General features: G+C 35.7%; 1 protein-coding gene across 1 annotated transcript in view; it reads left to right on the top strand.

Annotated features, from left to right (window-relative positions):
* The window catches only part of LOC114334399 (acidic mammalian chitinase), a 35,521-nt gene that overhangs the window by 11,600 nt on the left and 1,799 nt on the right, over positions 1-22,122 (top strand). The window contains exons 4-6 of the mRNA XM_028284436.2: positions 11,962-12,089; positions 13,154-13,283; positions 14,216-14,401. Of these exons, the coding sequence (XP_028140237.2) occupies positions 11,962-12,089; positions 13,154-13,283; positions 14,216-14,401 (444 nt within the window). The remainder of the gene's footprint in view (positions 1-11,961; positions 12,090-13,153; positions 13,284-14,215; positions 14,402-22,122) is intronic.

A 22,122-nucleotide genomic window follows, 5' to 3' on the forward strand; every position in this document is an offset into this window, starting at 1 on the left:
GGTTTGGGAGGGAGATGGGAAAGAAGCAGGTAAATTAGTAGTTTTTTTAAGTTTTTCGTCAATATTTCTAAAACTATGCTTTAGCGTAAACAATGTTATACACAAAAATGTTCTACATGAAATTTAAAACAAAAAATGTTGTATACATAATTGTTATAAAATCAGCGGTTCCAGAGTTACGGAGGGTGAAAAGTCGAGGTTTTCGATACTTTTTATATTTTTTGGGCAATATTTATGATATAACTATACCAAAAACCCAGACATCCAAAGTGAAAGTTATTCTCCAACACCAAATTGTTCTATATGGTCCACATAATGTTCAGGAAAAAGTCACACCATTTTGAGCGTCGGGTTTGGGGGGGGGGAGGAGAGGGGGGAGTAAAAAGTATCGAAAACCTCCACTTTTCACCCTCCGTAACTCTGGAACCATTGATTTTATAACAATTATGTATAGAACCTTTTTGTTTTAAATTTTATGTAGAATATTTTTCTATAGAATATTCCTTACGCTAAAGCATAGTTTTAGAAATATTGACGAAAAACGTAAAAAAACTACTAATTTACCGATTTCTCCCCCATCTCCCCCCATCTCCCCCCCAAACCGGACGCTCAAAATGGTGTAACTTTTCACTGAACAATATGTGGACCATATAGAACAATTTGGTGTTGAAGGAAAACTTTTACTTTGGATGTCTGGGTTAGGCCTTTTTTTGGACCAATTATACTATACTACCTCCGTAACTTTGGAACCGTTCATTTCAGAAGGGTTATGCATAGGGCCTTTTTTATTTCAAATTTAATGTAGAACAATTTTGTGTAGAGGGTTGTTCATGCTAAACCGATTATTTTTAGAAATATTGACGAAAAACGTAAAAAACTACGAATTTGCAGATTTCTCCCCCTTCTCCCCCCCAAACCCGACGCTCAAAATGGTGTGACTTTTTTCTGAACATTATGTGGACCATATAGAACAATTTGGTGTTGGAGGATAACTTTCACTTTGGATGTCTGGGTTTGGGTCTAACTATACCATACTATTAATAGACTTCGAAATAATGTCATTATTTGTCAAATAATAGACCAGTCGGACATTAAATTAATTAATTGAAACTGTGTTTATTTTTGTACTTTATGTTTTTTTGGTGAATGAATGTATCTAACCATTATTGAGGGAACTTTTGGTGATATACGGTGTGATCCAAAATAATGGTAAAATAATATCGCTATCGACACAACGAATGCAGGAGAAAGAGTTTTAGAGAATATCAAGGAACTGTTCAACCTATGTCTGCACCAAAGGGAAACACCTACAAGATGACATAGTGCACTTATCATTTTATTACACAAAAGATCGATCCATCAGATCTCGAGAATTACCGATTCATCAGCCTGTTAAACCACCTCTGCAAGTTATTCACAAGAATAATAACAAATCGATTGAAACCAAAATTAGATTTTTCCAACCCAGAAAACAGTAAAGTTTTTAAGACAAACTTTAGGAAAGAAGTACTATATGTACTAATGTCGAAATAAATACGCGATGGCGCTGCAATCTTAAATGAGATTGCCACGGTGGTAATGCCACCAAAAAGCCACGTATTAAATACCTACCAAAGAGCCACGTTTCAGAAACGAAAAAATATATACGTATAATATACGTGTTAAAATTTCGTATCACTAACGTCATTTTTGATAGATGCTACGTAACAATACAAAAAAACCTAAATTTAACGTTAACTCGTTATCTTGCTAGCTGGGATGTGACCCAAATAAATGACGAAGAACCCAATACCCGGGATTCTAAGGGGATTAAATCCGCAGATCGAGGTGGCCATTCAATAAACCCTCTTTTACCTATCCATTGATTTGGAAATCTTGAAGATAACTCCGCAGATCATATCTAAAATTAGACGGGCGCCATCTTATTGAAACCAGATGATATTAGATATTACAGTCGGATCGTCCTCACTCAGTCATGTCGAAACATGACTGCTAAAGCTGGGATAAGGTAAAAACATAAAAAGTTTGAGTAAACATCTGTATTCAAAAAGGCCCAAAAAAGTACTGCCCGATTTCCAACAATCATAGCCCAAACATTAACTTTTTGTTGTACTTCTTGTGATCTTCTTGAAACCAATGTGGATTTTCTGAACTTCGAAAGCGTGTGTTTTGTTTATTAATGGTTCCATTTAAACAAAATGTTGCTTCGTCAAAAAACAAGATATAGTTTTTTACATTGTGATGTGTTTGAGAAAATTTGCAATCCATTCACAAAACTCCAGAGTTCAATTTTTGAGGTTCAGTGAATTGCACTTTAGCCAATCCAAAATTGTTAAATAAAGAACGAACTGAGGCATGAGAAGTTTCAAAGACACTCAACCCTGGCAATCCTGATCTAGGAAAATATGTAACGCTTGATTTTATCACTTTATTTGCAACTGTGTGATTAATCCTCTGTTCTGATATTTGTTATAATTTTATTACGTTATATTGTACATTTATATTTAACTATGTAATATATATATATATATATATATATATATATATATATATATATATATATATATATATATATATATATATATATATATATATATATATACTCATTAACCGATAATACGAAGCCAAAAGTTCCATATTGCCCTATTAATATGAAGCCCGCATCGACAATACGAGGCCCGACTCCGGGCTTCCTAAAGATTAACGTGTATATGTGTGAGCCTAAACTGTACGCTGCACAACGCTATCAATAACACATTTTTTTTTGGGCTTCGAATTGTCAGGGAGTATCTCCAAACATACGCCATTTAGTTCATCGATTTGATGGGTAGGGGGCGTCTCGAACATTAGGTGTATATTTATACAGTGATGAGCGCGCTAATAACCGGCAAAATAGCGCAAAAGATGGAAAACATACTAAATTGTGAGATAAAAAGAAATGAAGCTAGTCGAGCTGGGATATTTAGCGATATTAACCTATACATTTACATTATATTGATTGTTTCCCACCTTTACACGTATCATAGGAGTATGTCAACTAAAACTGTCACTGTGACAGTGGCATTTCTCAAACTAGTCCGATACGTCTAAAGGTGGGAAACAATCAATATAATGTCAATCTATAAGTTACTATCGCTAAATTAACCATCTCCATTAGGTTCGTCTCTTTTTATCTCACAACTTAATATGTTTTCCATCTTTTGCGCTATTTTGCCGGTTATTAGTACGCTCATCACTGTATACACATTTAATACATTTACAGCGTATTCGAAGCCCGAGTTGATTCACATACAGTACGAGTCCCGTTGAATTGGCAACATTGCTTCAAAGTATTGGCGATTGTTTTTAATACTCGAGACACCTTGTGCGGATTTAATGAGCCAGCTTTCTAAATTGTAATGGTGTTTTTTATAGAAGTATATCAAAAATATATACCGGGTGCTGCATCTCATTACGCACCATAGGAATTACAATGCAAAAATACAGAAATACATATTCCTGCTTCCCTAATTGTTTTAGCTAAAAAGTCCATAAGACTTTTTTTGTAGCAAATTACTTTTTATATCAGATGGCATTCTCAAAAAACGAATTATTTTAGTCGTGGAGTGAAAATTGTCGAAAATATCTTCCCCTTTCCATCACCTATTTGAGTTATTAAGGAACAATCAACACCTTTTTTAAAAAATTCAAAGATCTGTCATATTTGTTGGCACAAGATTATCGTCAATTTATCATACTAAAATAACGCAAAATGATTTATTTATTTTAAATGATTTAATACTATAATAATACTAATACTTAATACACTAATCATAAAATTTAACATACAACACAGTTTTAATATTTAATTAAAGCAAGTGCTCGAATATTCCACCATTTTGAACTAAACAATACCCTAATCTATTTAGTCCAAGTAATGAAGCTTAAAATACGACAAAACCTCGCAATTTTTACAGAATGGATCGATTTGCTTGAAAATTTGAGAATAAGTAGTGGATAGTCCAAGGATCAAAATCTATATGAGGCCGAAAGGCGCTTTTACCATGGGGGTGGTTGCCACCCCATCTCGTGGGTGGAAATTTTTTATTTTAATTTGACCACAAAAGTTGGTAAACACATTCATTCTAAGCAAAAAACGTTCTATACATTTTTTTGATAAAGGTAATAGTTTTCGATTTATTCGCTATCGAAAGTGTTGGTTTAAATCGAAAAAATCATTGTTTTTAATCAGTTTTCTGCTAATAACTCAAAAAGTTTTCGTTCTATCAAAACAAGTTTGCTTAACAAAAATGTACCTTTTGAAAAAATAAACAAAACCGTTTTTTATAATTTGCTTTAAGACCAATAGTAATCGAGCTATACTTTATTATATGTTAGCTCTTCTTCGTAAAATGCTAAATATTGTTGTTTCAAAGTCAAAAGACGGGAGAACTATGCATTTTTCGAGGATAACTTGTTCAAGCTAATTTAAAGTATTTAAAAATATCTATCTCCAGAATAAAATAGTCCCTAGCTAAAAAATTAAGTGACTTATAGTAAAAAGATTGTCAGTCCCTATTTTTTTCAGCGAAAAAATGATCGGAAACTTCCCCCTACTCTCCACCCTAATTAAAATTGGTCATTAACCTTATTTGGTCTTCTTAATTTATGTCTTATTAATAGGTTCTAGAGGTTTGACCGGCTTAGAATGATTAGTTTTTAAAAAGAATTGAGTTAAAAGCGAATAACGAATTTTTGTAATTTGGTAAAAAATACCCTTTTCTTCAGAATAGAAAGATTAGCATCAGAGTTACGAAAAATATTTAAATACAAAATTGTAGCTTATTTAATTACCAAGAACATGGATTGCAAAAATTTTTTCTACAGCAAAAATTGAGTGAGCCATTGAAAATTAAAACTTGTAATAACATGCAAAAACCACCTTTACCAACCCCTTCAAAGTCACCTCTTTTTGCGAATGTGGATTTTAAAAGGATTTAATATTGATAGCATTATAGGTCCTGTAAAAACCTACAAATTTCTTTTTTAACAAACTTTCTAGGTCAAACAAATGAAATAGAGAATGTGGAAAAATCCCCTTACGAATAACTCACACATCCACTATTTCTGGCTGGGAAAAATTTTTCGAATAGAATCAAAGATCCAAACACCAGTTCTTAGAAATGTGTTTCATTTTTTCCACATTCTCTATTTCATTTGTTTGATTTCGTACGAGTGGTCGTTAAACCAGTACCTGTGGATCTTTTGATCACTGAGTGTGTTTCAAAGATCTACATCTTTTGTTTTTTCATAAACTTTCTAGGATAAAAAATAAAAAGTTACTGTTAAAAAATGAATATATTTTTTTGAAAAAAAAAGGAGATATTCAATTGGAAGCATACCTAATAATGTAAGTTAGCGGTGTTCTTAGTCATCGGCCTTATTCGTTCTTCTTTATTTATGTATTAATAATATATTCCAGAAGTTTGACTGGCTTAGAATGATTATTTAAAAAAAATGGAGTTAAAAACGAATAACGAATTTTTGTAGTTTGGTAAAAAATGCCCTTTTCTTCAGAATAGAAAGATTAGCATCAGAGATACGAAAAAATATTTAAATATAAAATTGTAGCTTATTTAATTCCCAAGAACTTGGATTGGAAAACTTTTTTCTACGGTAAAAATTGAGTGAATAGTAAATGAGTATAATACCGAAAAACATTGATTTTTCGATATAAAACTAACACTTTCGATAGCGAATAAATCGAAAACTATTATTTTCATCAAAAAAATGTATAGAACATTTTTTGCTTAGTATGAATGTTTTTATCAACTTTTGCAGTCAAAATATAATAAAAAATTTCCAGTCCCGAGACGGGGTGGAAACCACCCCCATGGTAAAAGCGCCTTTCGGCATCATATAGATTTTGATCCTTGGACTATCCACTACTTATTCTCAAATTTTCAAGCAAATCGATCCATTCTGTAAAAATTGCGAGGTGAAAAGCTTCGGTTCCTGGACTAATTGTAAAATTCTCTACGAACGTTAGCCAATATTCGAGGAGAAGTTTTTCTACATTCTTCGCGTATACTATTTTTAAGTTCTTCTAGTGAATTTATCTTTTTTTCGGAATAAATCCTGGTTTTCAAATGCCCCCAAAGAAAAAAATCGTTTGGGGCAAGATCTCCAGACCTAGGGGGCCTCTTAATTTGGCAATTTGGTCCAATAATACAATCATTAAAACAATTGTTGAGAAATTCTTTTACAGTCTGGCTATTATGGGCAGGACATCCGTCCATTTGGAACCACACCTCGTGGTCTTCTCGGACAACCTCTGCCAAAGCAGGCAAAATGTCTTCCTCTAATAACATTATAAAACGTTCTGCAGTTAGATTTTCCTCGTAGAAAAAGGGCACAATTAAGTGATGACCTATTATTCCCAACCAGACATTTGTCTTCTTCGGGTACTGGGTGCGTATTTCTAGAAAAAGCTGCGGTTTTTCAGTAGCCCATATCCTACAATTTTGTATATTGGGTTCATTGTTCAGAGTGAAAGTACATTCGTCCGTAAAACAGATATTTTTCAAAAACTCGCTATCACGATTGGCCCGCTCTTGCATCTCAAAACAGAACTCCGTACGTTTTTCAAAGTCTCCTTCTAATAGTTCTTGGTGACATTAGAACGTATACGATTTAAACTTTTGTTTATGCAAAATTCTCGAGATGGTCGAATTATTAGCTATAGTACGCAAACTACTTCGAGGGTTCTCAACTACAGCAGTTGTAACATCTTCTTCTTCTTAATATGCCGTACCCGATATCGGGCGTTGGCGACCTCTCGCGTCTAACTATGTTGTGCATAATTCAAGTGATCACACGGATAGACGGGACCAACAGTTTAATGCCGGTTCCGAACGTTGTTGTAACATACTCAGCATTAACAGGATATTGATTCTGTCGGGGTTGCCTTCTTGTACACTTGCAGTGTACCACAGTTCCGAAATCTTCAAATTTTTTGACTATCCTTCCGATCGTGGTATGATTTGGAATGGGACTATTTGAATATTTGGCACTAAATAATGCACTTATTTCCCGTGTACTAGTTCCAGAATAATACAATTTTATAATTTATACTTTTTTGTATGGAATAAATCATTTTGCAGTTATTTTAGTGTGATAAATTGATGATAATCTTGTGCCAACAAATATGACAGATCTTTGAAGTTTTTAAAAAAGGTGTTGATTGTTCCTTAATAACTCAAATAGGTGATGGAAAGGGGAAGATATTTAGGACGATCTTCACTCCACCACTAAAATAATTCGTTTTTTGAGAATGCCATCTGATATAAAAAGTAATTTGCTACAAAAAAAAGTCCTATGGACTTTTTAGCTAAAACAATTAGGGAAGCAGGAATATGTGTTTCTTTATTTTTGCATTGTAATTCCTATGGTGCGTAATGAGATGCAGCACCCGGTATATTTATAATATACTGTATTATACATAAATAAGTTATACACGACTTAAGTAACCAGTAGAGGAAACATTTTCACTAATTTACACTCAAATTTCAATTCAAACGCATTACTATCAATTATTATTGTCAAATATTTTTGCTTTAGTCACACCCAAATTACTCTAAAAGCTGTTAATGTTATTTCTCTTCCGTTTTTTTTTTTCGTATTTAAGAACGGGAATAAAGTATGGGTAGAGTTATTAAAAGAACGATCTTACTCTTTCGATTGGTTGAAAAAAAAAATTTACTGAATGTGCATAGTTGTTTCTAATTATAAAAACTACGTTATCACGGATATTGATTTTTTTTTTGTTAAATTTAAATAATACTCTAAAAAACAATAGGGCAAATTCTTGATTTAATAATTCTTGTATTTTCATTTTTTTAAGAAATTTATTCGTGGATACTACAATTATGATTTTGAACAAATATATGATTATTCAAAGGTGTTAGTAAGGAAGATAATTAAAAGAACTGAAATGCTAAAGCTGTCCTTCCAGGCACCTTTTCAGGCACCATCCAGATAATAAGGAAGTTCAGTTAATCAAATCTCTAAAACCCAAAAGTAAGGAACGTATGGAACTTGTAGCTGCTTTAAGAAAACAAGGATATTTTATTCTACAAACAGAAAAAAATATTGCACGCCTTGTTAAATCTTCAAAAAAACTAGATCCAAAATACTTTGTTTGTAGTCATTGTCTGGGACATTACACTAAAGAGTTTTTAAGCAAACACGTTAAAAGCTGTAAAAATAGGTCATCGTCAAACCCAAAGAATTGTTTATCTGCTTCACAAACTTTTATGGCGATGGTTAATGTGAAAAACTCAACTTTTTTAAAAAATGCTCGAATTAAAGACGAAGTATTCAGTATCATGAGTCCTGATGACATAAGTGAAGCAGTAAAGAATGATACCCTAATCTGTATGTACGGCGAAACTCTTCTCTCAAAACAAAAGAAAACAAATAATTAATGTTATTTCGAATAAAATGAGAGAGTTGGGCCGTTTACTTATTACATTAAAAAAATCATATGATATTAAAAATTTATTTGATGCGTTGAAACCAGAACTATTTAATTACCTAATACTTGCTACCAAAGAAATAAGTGGTTATAGTGTAGAGAGTAAAAGCTTCAAATCACCATCACTAGCGTTGCATATGGGATCCAACTTGAAAACGGTTTGTGATGTAGCATACAAACTAGTTCTAGAAAAAAAACGTCTTCCTGGTATAGAATGGATCGATCAGAAAATTAAAAAAACCGAAATTAAAGATCTAAGAAAGTTAATTGAGGGTCACTGGTGTAACGAACTGTCTGGTTTAGCTTTGAAAACCCTTAAAGAGAAACACTGGGAAAAGCCTTTGCAATTGCCACTAGCAAGTGATAAAGCTTTTTAATGACTACTTAAATGCGCTATCAGCTGAATCGTTTAAAATACTTCTGGAAAATACCAATATTAGAAGTAATTATAAAAAATTGACAGAATGTATTTTGGCTAAGACGGTGATTTTTAACCGTAAAAGAGTAGGGGACGTGCAGTATTTAACAGTAGAAACCTACGGGAGGAACTACGATACACTTAATCAAGAAAGTTTTACAGAGGCACTCACTGAAGTTGAAAAGATTATATATAAAAATCATATTCGTTTTGTAACTGAAGGTAAAGGCTCAAAACCTGTTCCAATTTTATTTTCAATCCAGACGTAAAAATACATTAGCCTTTTACTAAAAGTCAGACAAGAAACCAATGTTGTACCAGAAACCAATCCATATCTTTTTGTAAATCCTGATTCCGAAGATCGCTGGATGTCTGGCGCAAACACAATTAGAAAGATAGCTATTAATTGTGGAGCCAAACATCCAGAACTATTGACATCAACTAGATTTAGGAAACAAATTGCCACGACTCTGCAATTATTAGCCCTCGATGATGACGAAATGGAACAAATCGCCACTTTTATGGGACATACAAAGATGACACATACCGAGTTTTACAGGTAATGTCAACTTTAAGAGTATGCATGCACTGTTAATTTCGGTTAGGATTTTTTTAAACTTTTTATGCTTGATATGATATATCATACATAATGTAATAGAATTAGCAACAATGGTTAAGTTTCGAAAAGTTTACTTTAAAGGTATCTCGTACACAAAATATTTCAAAAAGCTTTCTTTGAAAAATAGTTAAAACCGAGTTTTAATTGTTCCTTGTCCGAACTTAGCAAAACGCGTGTTGAGTCTAAATTTGTTTAATGAATAAACATTTCTTTTTAAAATTTACCAGCATATTTTCTTTCAGCCTTTCCGATATATTTGAATGCGATATATGAAAAATCGTTATTTCCCCTTTAATATTCGAAAATCGTTGTTAGAATGTATGCTTCATAAATCCGTATTTAAAATAAATTATTGTTCTATTAGACTCTCACTGTTTCCGATAAGGTAAATTCGATGGATACCTAAACCATGTATCTACATAGACATTTAAATCGTGTTAAAATTAATAAAACACTTTTAGACTACCGCAAGATATCTACCAGACTGCTAAAGTAGCCAAGATTCTTTTACTTATGGAAAAAGGCAAGGGAAATCGGTACCGAGGAAAAAATTAAGTGAAATTAATATAGATGATAACGAATACTATGGCTCTGAATACGAAGGCGATGAAGAACCGATTATGCAGAAGGTGCTAAAGCGGGTTACAAGGGAAAAAAAACCTGAAGACGAATTAGATACTCGAGATTCTGACAGATATGTGCATCAGTCAACGGAACGTGATCAACATAATGAAAACACATTATCAAGAAATTATTTTAAAAAGGCGGCTAGTCCGTTTCACGAATTTAACGAAGAAAATAGTGAAGAACCACCAACAAAAAAAACTAAAGGTATGAATAGTAAAAGTAAAAGTGTCTACGATCATCACAAAACAAAATTTTTTGATATTCCGCCATATTTTGTTTAAAGTTACGTTATCAATGAATAAATATAAAAGTAAAAAGATAAAAGAAAGAAAAAACGGGAATACCTGAGATTTTTCCCTACTTTTGTTTTTTCAAAATTACCACCGTTATTACCAGGTTAACATAGAAAATATTTTTGGCGGTTAGAAATTTTAATATTAAAATAAAACTTTAAATGAATATAGGTCATAACTTTTTAAACGACCACTTTACTTTTCTGCGCTTAAAATTTGGATTATTCCTGTGGATCCGTCCCTGGAAAAAATATGAAATAATAATATTAGATATTAAAATATTTAGTTAAAATACATTCATACGTGATTTTTTTTTGTATTTTTTTAACGTTTTGACGTTTTTAGAATCATCCACGAAATCCATCCAGAGATTCAGAGCCAAATGGTCAGATATTGAAAAACAAGTTTTACTTCAGTACTTTGAAAAACATATTGAAAAAAAAATTACCCCTCGGAAACGTGAATGTGACGAACTACTGAAACTACATCCACACGTGTTCGAAAATAAGGACTGGGTCCGAATAAAAACATATGTGTATAATACATTCCGTGAAAGGAAGTGATTGCTTATTTTTATTTTTACTGAACCACATACTCGTAATAGATTATTTTTAGTTCCAATAAATTACTTTTAAATAATATATATTTTATTTTCAAAAATGTTTAAACCTAAACAAATCCGATTTTTGTACGAAAAGATCATTTTTAAATATGATCAGGTACGCAATATAAAATAGTGAAAGTTGAGAAATCTGACAACCCTGTCGGGCTTCATATAGTCTGGTAAATATAAACATTTTATACAATTGGCTTCGTATTACCTTCAAATGTATGGGCTTCGAAAGACCTAAACCATATATCTACTATTTGTGTATTAAAATAACTTACCCCTCAAAGGTTGCCTTTACTAACTTTAGAATTTCCTATATAACTACATAAAATACACTCCTCTATCGGGCGTATTAAGGGTGGGCTTCCGGTTGTCTGACTAATATAGTGGGCTTGGTATTAATAGAGTAATGTGTATATATATATATATATATATATATATATATTTATAATAATATATATTTAACACAATATAACTTTATAAAATAAACATAATAAAAGTTATAAATTCCAATAAACACAAAAAATGCGCAAATGTCACTGTCACTGAAAATGATATACGTCAAAATTCATAGTAAACAAGTATCAAAGACATGCCGTATTGTTTATCCTTGTTTAACTTATTGTGATTTCTATGAACAAGCGGTTTAATTGTGCGAAACTAGGTTCTGTGACTATAAAAGAGACCTAGTATAAAAAGTAATTCGTGAATAATTTCATGCACGTGCAAAGATATAATGGAAGAACTTATATTAAAGAATTCTCACGCAGAAATTAAACAGTTTTTGAAAGTCGATTTTGTAGAGAATAGAATGTTTCTGTTGAATTACTCTCCAATATTTATTTGAATATAAATCTAAACATTAACTTTATATTGTAGGACGATTTTACTGCACTTCTCAAAGAACTTAGTAATGTTCTCAAGCCTAAAGGGTATTTATTATCCATAGCGGGAGCAGGAGCAATTGAAAAAATTGATGAAGCATATGATATTCCAGCAATTACAAAGTAAGTTAAAATGCTTTTTTTATACTAATACATACATATCACTTTAACACACTGTAACGATACCAAGGAAATGAGAGAATTTCGTTCTACCCTGTAGATCATAGAATTTTTATTTTTATCCGTTCTGATGACAAACCCTGTATACACGTCTTTTTATTTCTGTATAACTAATGCGTAATAAATTCGTCATATTACCTGTATGCTCGCCAATAGTCAATATTAAATTATTACTTGTATGTCAAAAAATGTGCAATAACTACGTCTTAAAACCCACCAAATTTCATTTGCATATTTCAACCGGTTTTAAAGTAATAAATAAATCGTCAGTTTGTAAGAAATATTTTAACACCTATCTCGGAAACGAAGCATTGGCGGATATACACATTTATAAAGTAAACTATCATTGTTTGTTCATGCAGAATTGCCCCTTAAAGTTGGCCATACTTATTTAAAAATACTCTATATTGATGAAAAACCTGGCTAGTTTTTAAAGTACCTAACTTTTTTATGGTCCAACATAAGCGAATGGATAAAAAAACAGAACGTAGAGAAAGTATGAGGCTATAGTTGGATTTTAATTTCAGTATATTATAAATGCTAAAATCTTCTACAGGGTGATGCAAACTTTGAAAAAAAAAACACAGTTTGATTGGTACACCCGGTATACAATGAAAACTTACCTGTTTAGCAATAATATTATTACAGCGATATTTTTTAAAGAATAAGGCTATAACATATTAAAAAAATCACTTAAGTTTTTAGGACCACAACAGGTTTAGGAAATTCGAGACATAAATAATGACTCAGTTTTAAGGTGGGTGGCTAATTTTGCGGTTAATTTAAAGTGTAGAAATTTATGGCAATGGTATTGAACAAGTAATGGAAATATAATACCTGGAAATACACTGTCCGGCTATTTGAGAATTTTTTAGCACAAAGTGGTGCTAAAAATTTGTGAATTTTTACATATTATATAGAAAGCAAAAATGTGTTTTTTTTGTATTTTTCATCCTTAGCTAGTATTTCAATAGTTTAAATCGTCAGTTAATTAAATGAAATTTTAGGTTAATAGACATGATCAATGTTATGGTTTTTGATTTCCACGGTGCTTTTGACGATTATGTAGGACATGTCTCACCACTTTATCCCGCTAAAGTTGACTACGATTACTATGATAATAGCACATACAATGTAGTAAGTATAAAAATTTTATGGTAAAATTTAAAGTAAAAAGGCACGACGAAATAAAATAAACTTTTTGGTTTGTGAACATTTTTCCTGTTTCGCAAATTTTGAGCATTCACATTGTCGCGGGGAATCAGTCCGCATTAACATTTTGGTTTTATAATTCTGAGTCTGACTTGGTATTTTTTACAATTTTTCTCCATTCGTTCCTGTTTTTGCTTATGGTTACCCATTCTCTAACTCCCATCTTAGCTTTCCATGGAAATTAGATGATTAAGGTAGTAGGATTCAATGTAAAAGCCAATTGGATACTAAGGTATTAGAGTCAATCATCATAATGGCATCTACACTCCTAGCCCTAGCAGAATGATTTCCGCCCTCTTTGGGCTCTTCCGATTCATTTGTCGCGCTGAATCAATCCGCATTAACATTTTGGTTTTACAACTGATTGTGTGACTTGACATCTTCTACAATTTTTCTCCATTCGTTCCTGTTTTTGCTTATGGTTACTCATTCTCTAACTTCCATCTCATTAAGGTCCTCGACTATCCGGTTCTCCCATCTGGTTTTATCCCTTGTGGTCTGCCTGATACACGTCTGCATTTGGTAATTACCTTTATAACAGCTCCTAGATTTCTCCTTTCAATATTTCCCATCCATCTGAGTCGTGTCGATGACTTCTATTTTCCTCTCCTTTTATACCCTTTCATTTTATGTAACTCTCTTGTTATTTCAAATATGATCATGATGATGTTTAATGGATGGACATAATGAGCTTTCCTGGCAGATCTCATTTCCAGCTGGTACTTATTGAATTATTTTCTCGTTTATCTCCAATCTTAAATTTTTATTTAGTATTTTTTAAACATTATTATTTTATACAACCTCGTAATAATGAAGAGCATAGTATTTGAGTTAGTACAATAAAGATTTTTTAACAGGATGTAGGAATCCAACATTGGTTGGAAAGTGGTGCAGATCCTGCAAAGATAAACTTGGGTGTTATCTTGTATGGAAGAAGCTTTACTTTGGCTGATAGAGATAATACCACCCTTTATGCTCCTGTTAAAGGTGGAGGTAGAGTTGGCCCTTATACACAACAATCTGGATATTTAGGATATAATGAGGTGAGTAAAAAGTTATAGTTTTTCGATTTATTTTGTACAATGTATTCACAGACAAGAAATACGTGAACACCGCTTTCTACTTATCTCTTCTCTTTACCGCCATTTGATCCGTATATTTGCTGAATAGTATTGCTTTCTGATTTTCGCTATCCCTTTTTCTGTTTTTTTTTTGTAGAGAGTATATCAATCAATATACAATTGATTTTACAAGGCAAGATTGAGGGCAAGAGAGGCCCTGAACGTAGACGTATATCCTGGCTGGTCAATCTTAGGAAGTGGACTAGTCTAACGTCAACTGATCTAAGTAGAGCTGCTGTGAATAGAATCAGATGGGTCAATGTGGTCGCAACATCTCTAGAAGATAGGCACCTTTAGAAGAAGATATATATGTATACATACTGCTGTGTCTTAATGAATTCCAGACTACCTGAATTTGTGTGCACTTGTCTTTGACGTCATGTATTTTGTATCTCTGAATTTTATCCTAGTTCAGTTGTTGATAGATCTCTATTATCTTCTATTTAAGGTATCTACATTAGTCTATTTTGATTTCTGGTTAGATAGTTGAATGTTCTGTTTTTTATTTATTATAACCATTTTCTATTCTTTTTAATGCGAAAAATGCTCTGTACAATTAATAGATCTGAAATTAGAGCTAAGAGTAACGTTGGCTAGGCCAGTGGTCGGCAAACTTTTTAGCTAAAGAGCCAACTATGAACATTACTACAATTAAAAAAAAAATTTGGAGCCAAATCTGCTTGTTCAACAAACTTTTATTACACCAAATAAAACTAAAGGGTCTAGTCGGTTAAGATAGTGAAAAATGCTCTCAGCGATATTCTAAAAATAAAAAACACCACATGTTCTACGTCAAAAAGTATTCGACCAAAAAATTTTTAAACCCCTAGCCCACTCCATAACTCCCCAAAAAATTAAAACATGTTTTTCGTTTTTTGGCGATATCTTCGTTTCTAACCATCGTAGAAACTTCTATTTTCTTTCGTTTTGTAAGGTTTTATTTACTACAACACTGTATATTTTACAAAATTTTTGGCGCAAAATCCATTTTTTTTAATGTTGATATGTAGAACCGAAAAGGGAAAGAACAGTAAACGTGAGCTTTTTCAGCTCATCATAAAACCAAGAATACTATTCCAAGTGTTAAAAATGATCATGTTTTCCTTCTCCAGGTGATTCAAAGCAGACCACTTGTGGTGTGAACATTTTTTTTCTCCAATATTTGCAATTCAACACGAAGACGTTCTAAATTTAGAGCGCAAGCAAGCAAGCAGTTTGATTTAACCCGACCCGTGAGAGATGTCCATGTCCACCCTATCGAAAAAGTACATTCGAGTGTAACAATTCATTGGGGCGAGATGTTTTAACCCGAGTAAAAACAGGGATCACCCCACCTCGCTCCAATGCTCCAGGCCATCCCTTTCCCCCCTATAGCACGTTGATGCGCGATAGGGGCACAACTGTCGTAGCCAAATGCTCTTCACAATGGAATCCTGGGTAATAAGATTTCAATGTGGTGCCCTAATCGAATTCAAAACTAGGCCAGCGTGAAGCGCTCTATGCCTTTATCTTGTAATTACTTATCCGCGAACTAAAAATTGCTTGCTTGGGCCCCAAGTCATTGTACCAAGCCCAACGAGGCTCGGTCCAATGGCTTGATGCTCAAGTATTTTTTTGTTTTTTATATTTTTTTGGTGGCTTGGGCCTTTTTTATATTCTTTTTGTGGGCTGACTTATTTATGATCGTGGTGTTGGACCTACGCTTGGGTTACGTGTTTCTTCGGCATTCGGTGTTTCGAGCTACGAACTATCTACTATTTTTATTTTTACTTTTTTATTTTTTTTTTAATTATTTCTTTTACGTTGTTCTTTGTGTCTCTCTTTATTTACTTTATTTATTCCACTTTATTTTCTTTACTTTATTCTACTATTTGCTGTTTTGGATGTTTGTGCTTCCACCGGTGGAAAGCGTTATACCCTAGCATCTCTCGCAATATGGGGCTTGGATGGTGCTTCAGCTCCGCGAATTTGACCCTTTCCTTGTCTGTCATCATTTCTGTGACTCTCACCTGTTGTAGCTTTCTGAACAGGAATCTTTCTGCAACGTACCTCAGGACTTTGGCTGCATCTCTTAGGTTACTGTTGTGAACCGCTTGTATCTTCTTTTTGTGTGTCTTGCATACTTGTCCCCATGCGAGAGATGCGTATGTTAGTACCGGTAATATGATGCTGTTTATTAACCTTAACCTCGTTTTTAATCTTAATTTACTTTTCCTGCCTGTGAGTCCTCTTAGTGTTGCTCTTGCCATGTTGGCCTTCTGGACTGTGGCTTCTACATGTTTTTGGAAGGTTAGTCCTTTGTCCATGATGACTCCCAGGTATTTGGCTTCGTCTTTCCACTCGATGGGGTTGTTCTGCACCGTCAGTTGTTCTTCTGGCTGTTGTCTTCCTTTCTTATATAGCACCGCTTGCATCTTTTCGGAGTTGATGGCTATCTTCCACTTTATACTCCATTCCTCGATGTCTTCTAACGCTGTTTGCAGGTTGGTCACTGCTACATCTACGTTTCTGTGTTTGGCCGCTATCGCTGTGTCGTCGGCGTAGAGACTCATTAGGGTACCTGGTGTTCTTGGTACGTCTGCGGTGTATATTGTGTACAGCAGTGGTGACAGGACTGCTCCCTGTGGCACTCCAGCCTCCGGGCTTCCGAGCTCGGACAGGACTTGTCCTAACCGAACCCTGAAACTCCGGCCGCCTAAGTACGAAGAGATCAGCCTCGTCATCGCCCCGCTGTACCCATAACCTCGCATTTTATATATGACCCCCTTATGCCATACTCTGTCGAAAGCTTTGCTTACGTCCAGGAATGCTGCTTCTTGTCGTTGAATCCAGCTGCTATGTACTTAGTTAGTCTGAGTACTTGTAGCTCGCTGGAGTGCTCTGCTCTGAATCCGAATTGAGCTTCTGGGATTATCTCTAATCTGTTTGTCTCCGCTTGCAGTCTGCTTAGAATAATTCTTTCAACTATCTTGCTGATCGCTGGGAGTAAGCTGATTGGCCTGTAATTCTGCGGGAATGCGTGGTTCTTGTCAGGTTTTGGAATCATAATGCCATGTGCCCCTTTCCATCTGTTTGGGAATATTTTATATCTCAGTATCGCGTTCACTATGTTTGTTAAATACACTATAGCTCTTATAGGCAAGTACTTTAGGGCTCTATTTGTTATTTCGTCTAGACCAGGCGCTTTTCTCGGTGAACTGTTTTTTATATGTTCATTTATTTCTTCCGGTGATGTTTGGGGGATGATATCTTCTGGATCCTCTGGTCTTTCTTCTTGCTCTTCGACTTCTTCCATGAAGTTTACGTCCTCGTCTGGGTGGTAGTTTAACCTGCATTCTCTTTCGAGTGTGGACCTCATCACCTCTGCTTTTTCTACTATGGTATATACCATGCCGTTTTCTCCATGTAATGGGGGATGGGTATTCTATCGCTTCTTATTATTTTCTGGAGCTTTAAAACATTTTTCATGTTTGAGTCTAGTTCTTCCATCTCTTGTACGCAGTTATCCCATTTTTCGCTGCGGTGTTGTCGAAGAGCCGTTTTGACCTCTCTGTTTAATGTGTTTGCCCAGGTTTTGTCTACTCAGTTTCTTGATCTTCTGGCTATTTGCTTCGCTCTGGTTTTTCCCTTATCAAGTCTTGTACTTCTTGTGGTATGTCTTTGAACCTTCCCGTTTGGATCTCGACTTCTTCTTCTGTTGTGCTGTTTCTAATTGCTTCTTGGATGATGTTTTCTAGCTCTAGGACTTTTTCTTCTATTTTTTGTGGGTTATTTATAACTGGCACTATATTTATTCCTTCACTCACTAATCTTTTGTAATATGTCCACTTTATTTTCTTTTTTACTCTTTTCGGAGGGTTTGTTTCTTCTCATGTTCCTAGCTCTAGTAGAATGGGGTTGTGGTCTGTTGTTCCTTCGTTTAAGGTGAGTAGTTCTGCTTGTACTCCTAGGTTTTTAGCAACAACGATGTCTATGTGGGTGGGAAGTCCATTTCCTGGAAAATGGGTTGGTTCTTCTGGGCCCATTGCCACTGTGTCTTCGTTATTCTCTAAGTAGTTGTTTAGTAGTCGTCCGGTTCTGTTTGTAGCTCTATCGTTCCAGTTTGGGGATCTCGCATTTAGGTCTCCTATTATTATCGATGTTTCGGCGATGTTTAGGAACGCATCTAGGTCATCGTCCATTAATGGGTCTTGCGGTCTTACGTAGGCTGATGTTATTCTGACTGCGCCTTGCCTCATTTTCACTTCTATTGTAGGTGCTTCCATGTTTACCAGTGGCGGAGTCGTGAATCTTATGTGTTTAATTCCCTTCTTAACTAGGATGGCCGTTCCTCCTGATCTTCTTGTGAGGTCGTTCCTATATACATCGTACCCAGGAAACTTTAGGTTGAAGTTGCTGGTAAGCTTAGTTTCCTGTATTGCTACGATGTCCATCTCGTATCTGTTGGCGAGTTCGTCCATGATGTTTTGGTTTGTTGATACGCCGCCCGGATTCCAGGAGCCTATCCTCAAGTATCCCCTGTCTACCTGCATTAGTTTCGCGTCTGCCTGGTGCCTAGGATGACTTCTTGGACTACCTTAGTCACTATGTTGGTTACCATTCTGACTAGGTCGTCTTCGTCTTGGGGGATCGCCGTGGTGTTTTGCGTTTGTTTGGCTTGCGTGGCTTGGGCATAGGATACCCCGGTTGCCTGCTGTCGTCTGTTCGTCTGTTGTTGTGACCTCTGTGGTGGTGGTCTTCCCCAGGTTGGGCACCTAGGGCATCCTCTGTAGTTTGCGGGGTGACTTCCATTGCAGTTTGCACATGTTGCATTTATTTTTCTTGTTCGTTTGCACAGCTTCGTGGGGAGATCTTCGCCGCATTTCACGTACCTCGGTTCCTTGTGGCACGCGTTCTGGGCATGGTGGTAACCTTGGCAGTTGAAACACTGCGTTGGTCCTGTCGCTTTGCGTAGGTCCTCTACCACGACCTTCATATGGCACAAATTGGAGACCCGCTTAGCCCTTTCCACATCCCCATGATTCAGAGTCAGGATGAACATCGGGAGTTTTCTTTTGGGGCCGGCTCCGGTAGTAATGTTCACTGCTGAGTGACAAACTTTCTGGTGTTCTTCGATCTCTTCTAGGATTGCCTTCTCGGTGGTATTTGTGGGCAATCCTCTTAAAACCACTCTGGGTTTTATCTCCTCGTCTAGTGGGAAGGCTATCCATTGTAGCCTCTTATCTTTGTATGTCTTTGCATACTCTTCTACAATCCTCACCATTTTTCGAGAATCTTCCGGGCTTTTCGCCTGCGTAAGTGTTTCCCTACCATTTCTAGATATCCTGTTTACCGTGTAAACTTTTTTTGTTGTGCTATGGTGATGATAGCCCCTGTCTCGCTTACGCTCTGTAATTTGATTACAGGCGGCTTTCGGTGTGGTGTTGCCTGTTGTTCAGGCAACACGGTGGTTCCTTCGTCCTGGTTCGTTTCCATGTCCTCTCTCTCTGTACCATTGGGATGCTGCAAGGCAAGCGTATCTCCATCTGCGTTTGTCGCTGAGGGGGACTGGGTCGTTGGTTCGTGAATCGGTTCTGCTGGTCCTCGTAGCAGGGTGAGTAGTTCCTTCATTGGGGGTGAAGCAGCCCTCATGGCGTCTTCTGTTTTTTGTTCCCATGACGTCGCCTCGTCTTTAGAGATTTGAGATTGGAGTGGTGGAAAGTCTTCTTTTTTCTTTTTTGACTTTTCAGTCGTTGTCTTCTTTTTCGGTTCTGGCTTCGGCAGTTTCGATGGGGGCTTTGCCTGTTGTTGGCAATTGTTGTCCACTGGCTTCTGGGTGCTCTGGGATTCCATCACCTCGTTGAACCGGTCGTCTATCCGGTCCACCACCGGCTTGTGGGACTTTACCATGGTATCTTTCAAATCCGCTATTTCAGACCTCAGACGGGCTATCTCTTTGTCCTTTTCCTTCAGTCTTTCTTCGTGCTGATCCTCTCTTCTTTTGGTAGCTTTATGCAGGTCACCTAGCGACTTTTTTAGGGATGCTAGTTCTTCATCTTTTTTCGCGTTGATTTCGTCGTCGCTCTCGTTTACGGCCATAGCCCTTTTTGTTGTTCCTCTGCCTGCCTCGTCGGGCACTTCTTCCTCCATGGCCTCTACTTTCGGGTTGTCCTTGGCTTCCTTCTTGTTCTCGTCGCTTTTTTCCTCCGATTTCTTTTTCGACTTATCCTTCTTCTTCCCTCGCCTAGGGAGTTTAAATTCCCCGTCTTTCTCACTTCTTGCCTTATCTTAGGGAGGGGGTGATCGAGACCTAGCTCGATCGATCATCTAGGGGCGAAAAGTCCTAATTTTGGCGAGCATTTTTTGCAGCCGACTGGCCCGATGCCAACTCGGTTGCAGGGTCGGCTTCCCTGGACCTATCACGGCTGTGATCACTTACCCAGACAGAACTGGATAAGGGTGCCTCTTGCTGTTCTCGTCCTACTGACCCAGGGGCCGGAGCTGCCCAATGTAGGTTTCTAAAAAACTACACCTTGCAGTGTCGATACCCTAACGGTGGCACAGTAGGAACCCCGAACTGCGTTTTGCTTTTTCTGCCAGCTAATCCCTAGCTGTGGCGTCTCAGAAAATTCAATAAAATAAAATCTCCTAAGCTCGCCACATCCAAAGGATTAGCTGTTGCCTCTCCTTCTTGCCTAACAGTTAGAAGTGCTCGACTCGCTACCGTGCTTATATTCACGGCTGGAATAAAAATTCCAGCTAATCGAGACTCCCTTCTCCGTCGGCTACTCTCGGCTGCTACTCCTCTGCGTTCGCACGTCTGCTTCCGCCGGTGGCTGAGTTGGCACCGGACTGAAACCTACTTGCTTTTCAACATTAAAAATTTTATGTTGTTTCTTAATAAATTTTGCAGACACAAACTAACACAACCGCACCATACACAAGTTGAGAAGAAACTACGAATTTAAAGCGCCATACCTCCTTGTTCTTAAATCCAGAAATTGTGTTTCAAAGCTATTAACCCAAATTTCCAAAGGAGAAAATTTCATCTCGGTTATCGTAGCATTAAGGTGAAACAGTAGCGACCAACAGGTAGCGAAAACGCGTTCCAAGATTGCGGCTATAATTTTGAATGTTTTTTCGAGATATTTGGCACTTATTCGTAATATAATAAAGAATGGTGGTACAGAGCCCAATTTGAAAAATATATTAATATGTGAAAATTACTCTGTAATTAAATACAATATTAAAAAAACGAGACTGTACCGCCATTAAGAAGAACAAAAAAATAAAATTTCTTCAAATAAACTTTTTTATCCGATGCCTAGATTTTGTGTCATTTTGGAACTACTAATGAAATAAAAAATTTTAGTAGTTCCAAAATGACACAAAATCTAGGCATCAGATAAAAAATTTATTTGAAGAAAATGTATTTTTTTGTTTTTCTTAATGGCGGTACAGGCTTGTTTTTTTATTATTGTATTTAATTACAGAGTAATTTCCACATATTAATATATTTTTCAAATTGGGCTCTGTACCGCCATTCTTTATTATATTACGAATACGTGTGCCAAATATCTCGAAAAAATATTCAAAATTACAGCCGCAATCTTGGAACGCGTTTTTGCTACCTGTTGATCGCTACTGTTTCCTCTTAAGAGGAT

The sequence above is a fragment of the Diabrotica virgifera genome, chromosome 1, assembly GCF_917563875.1.
Source record: "Diabrotica virgifera virgifera chromosome 1, PGI_DIABVI_V3a".
NCBI lineage: Eukaryota > Metazoa > Arthropoda > Insecta > Coleoptera > Chrysomelidae > Diabrotica > Diabrotica virgifera.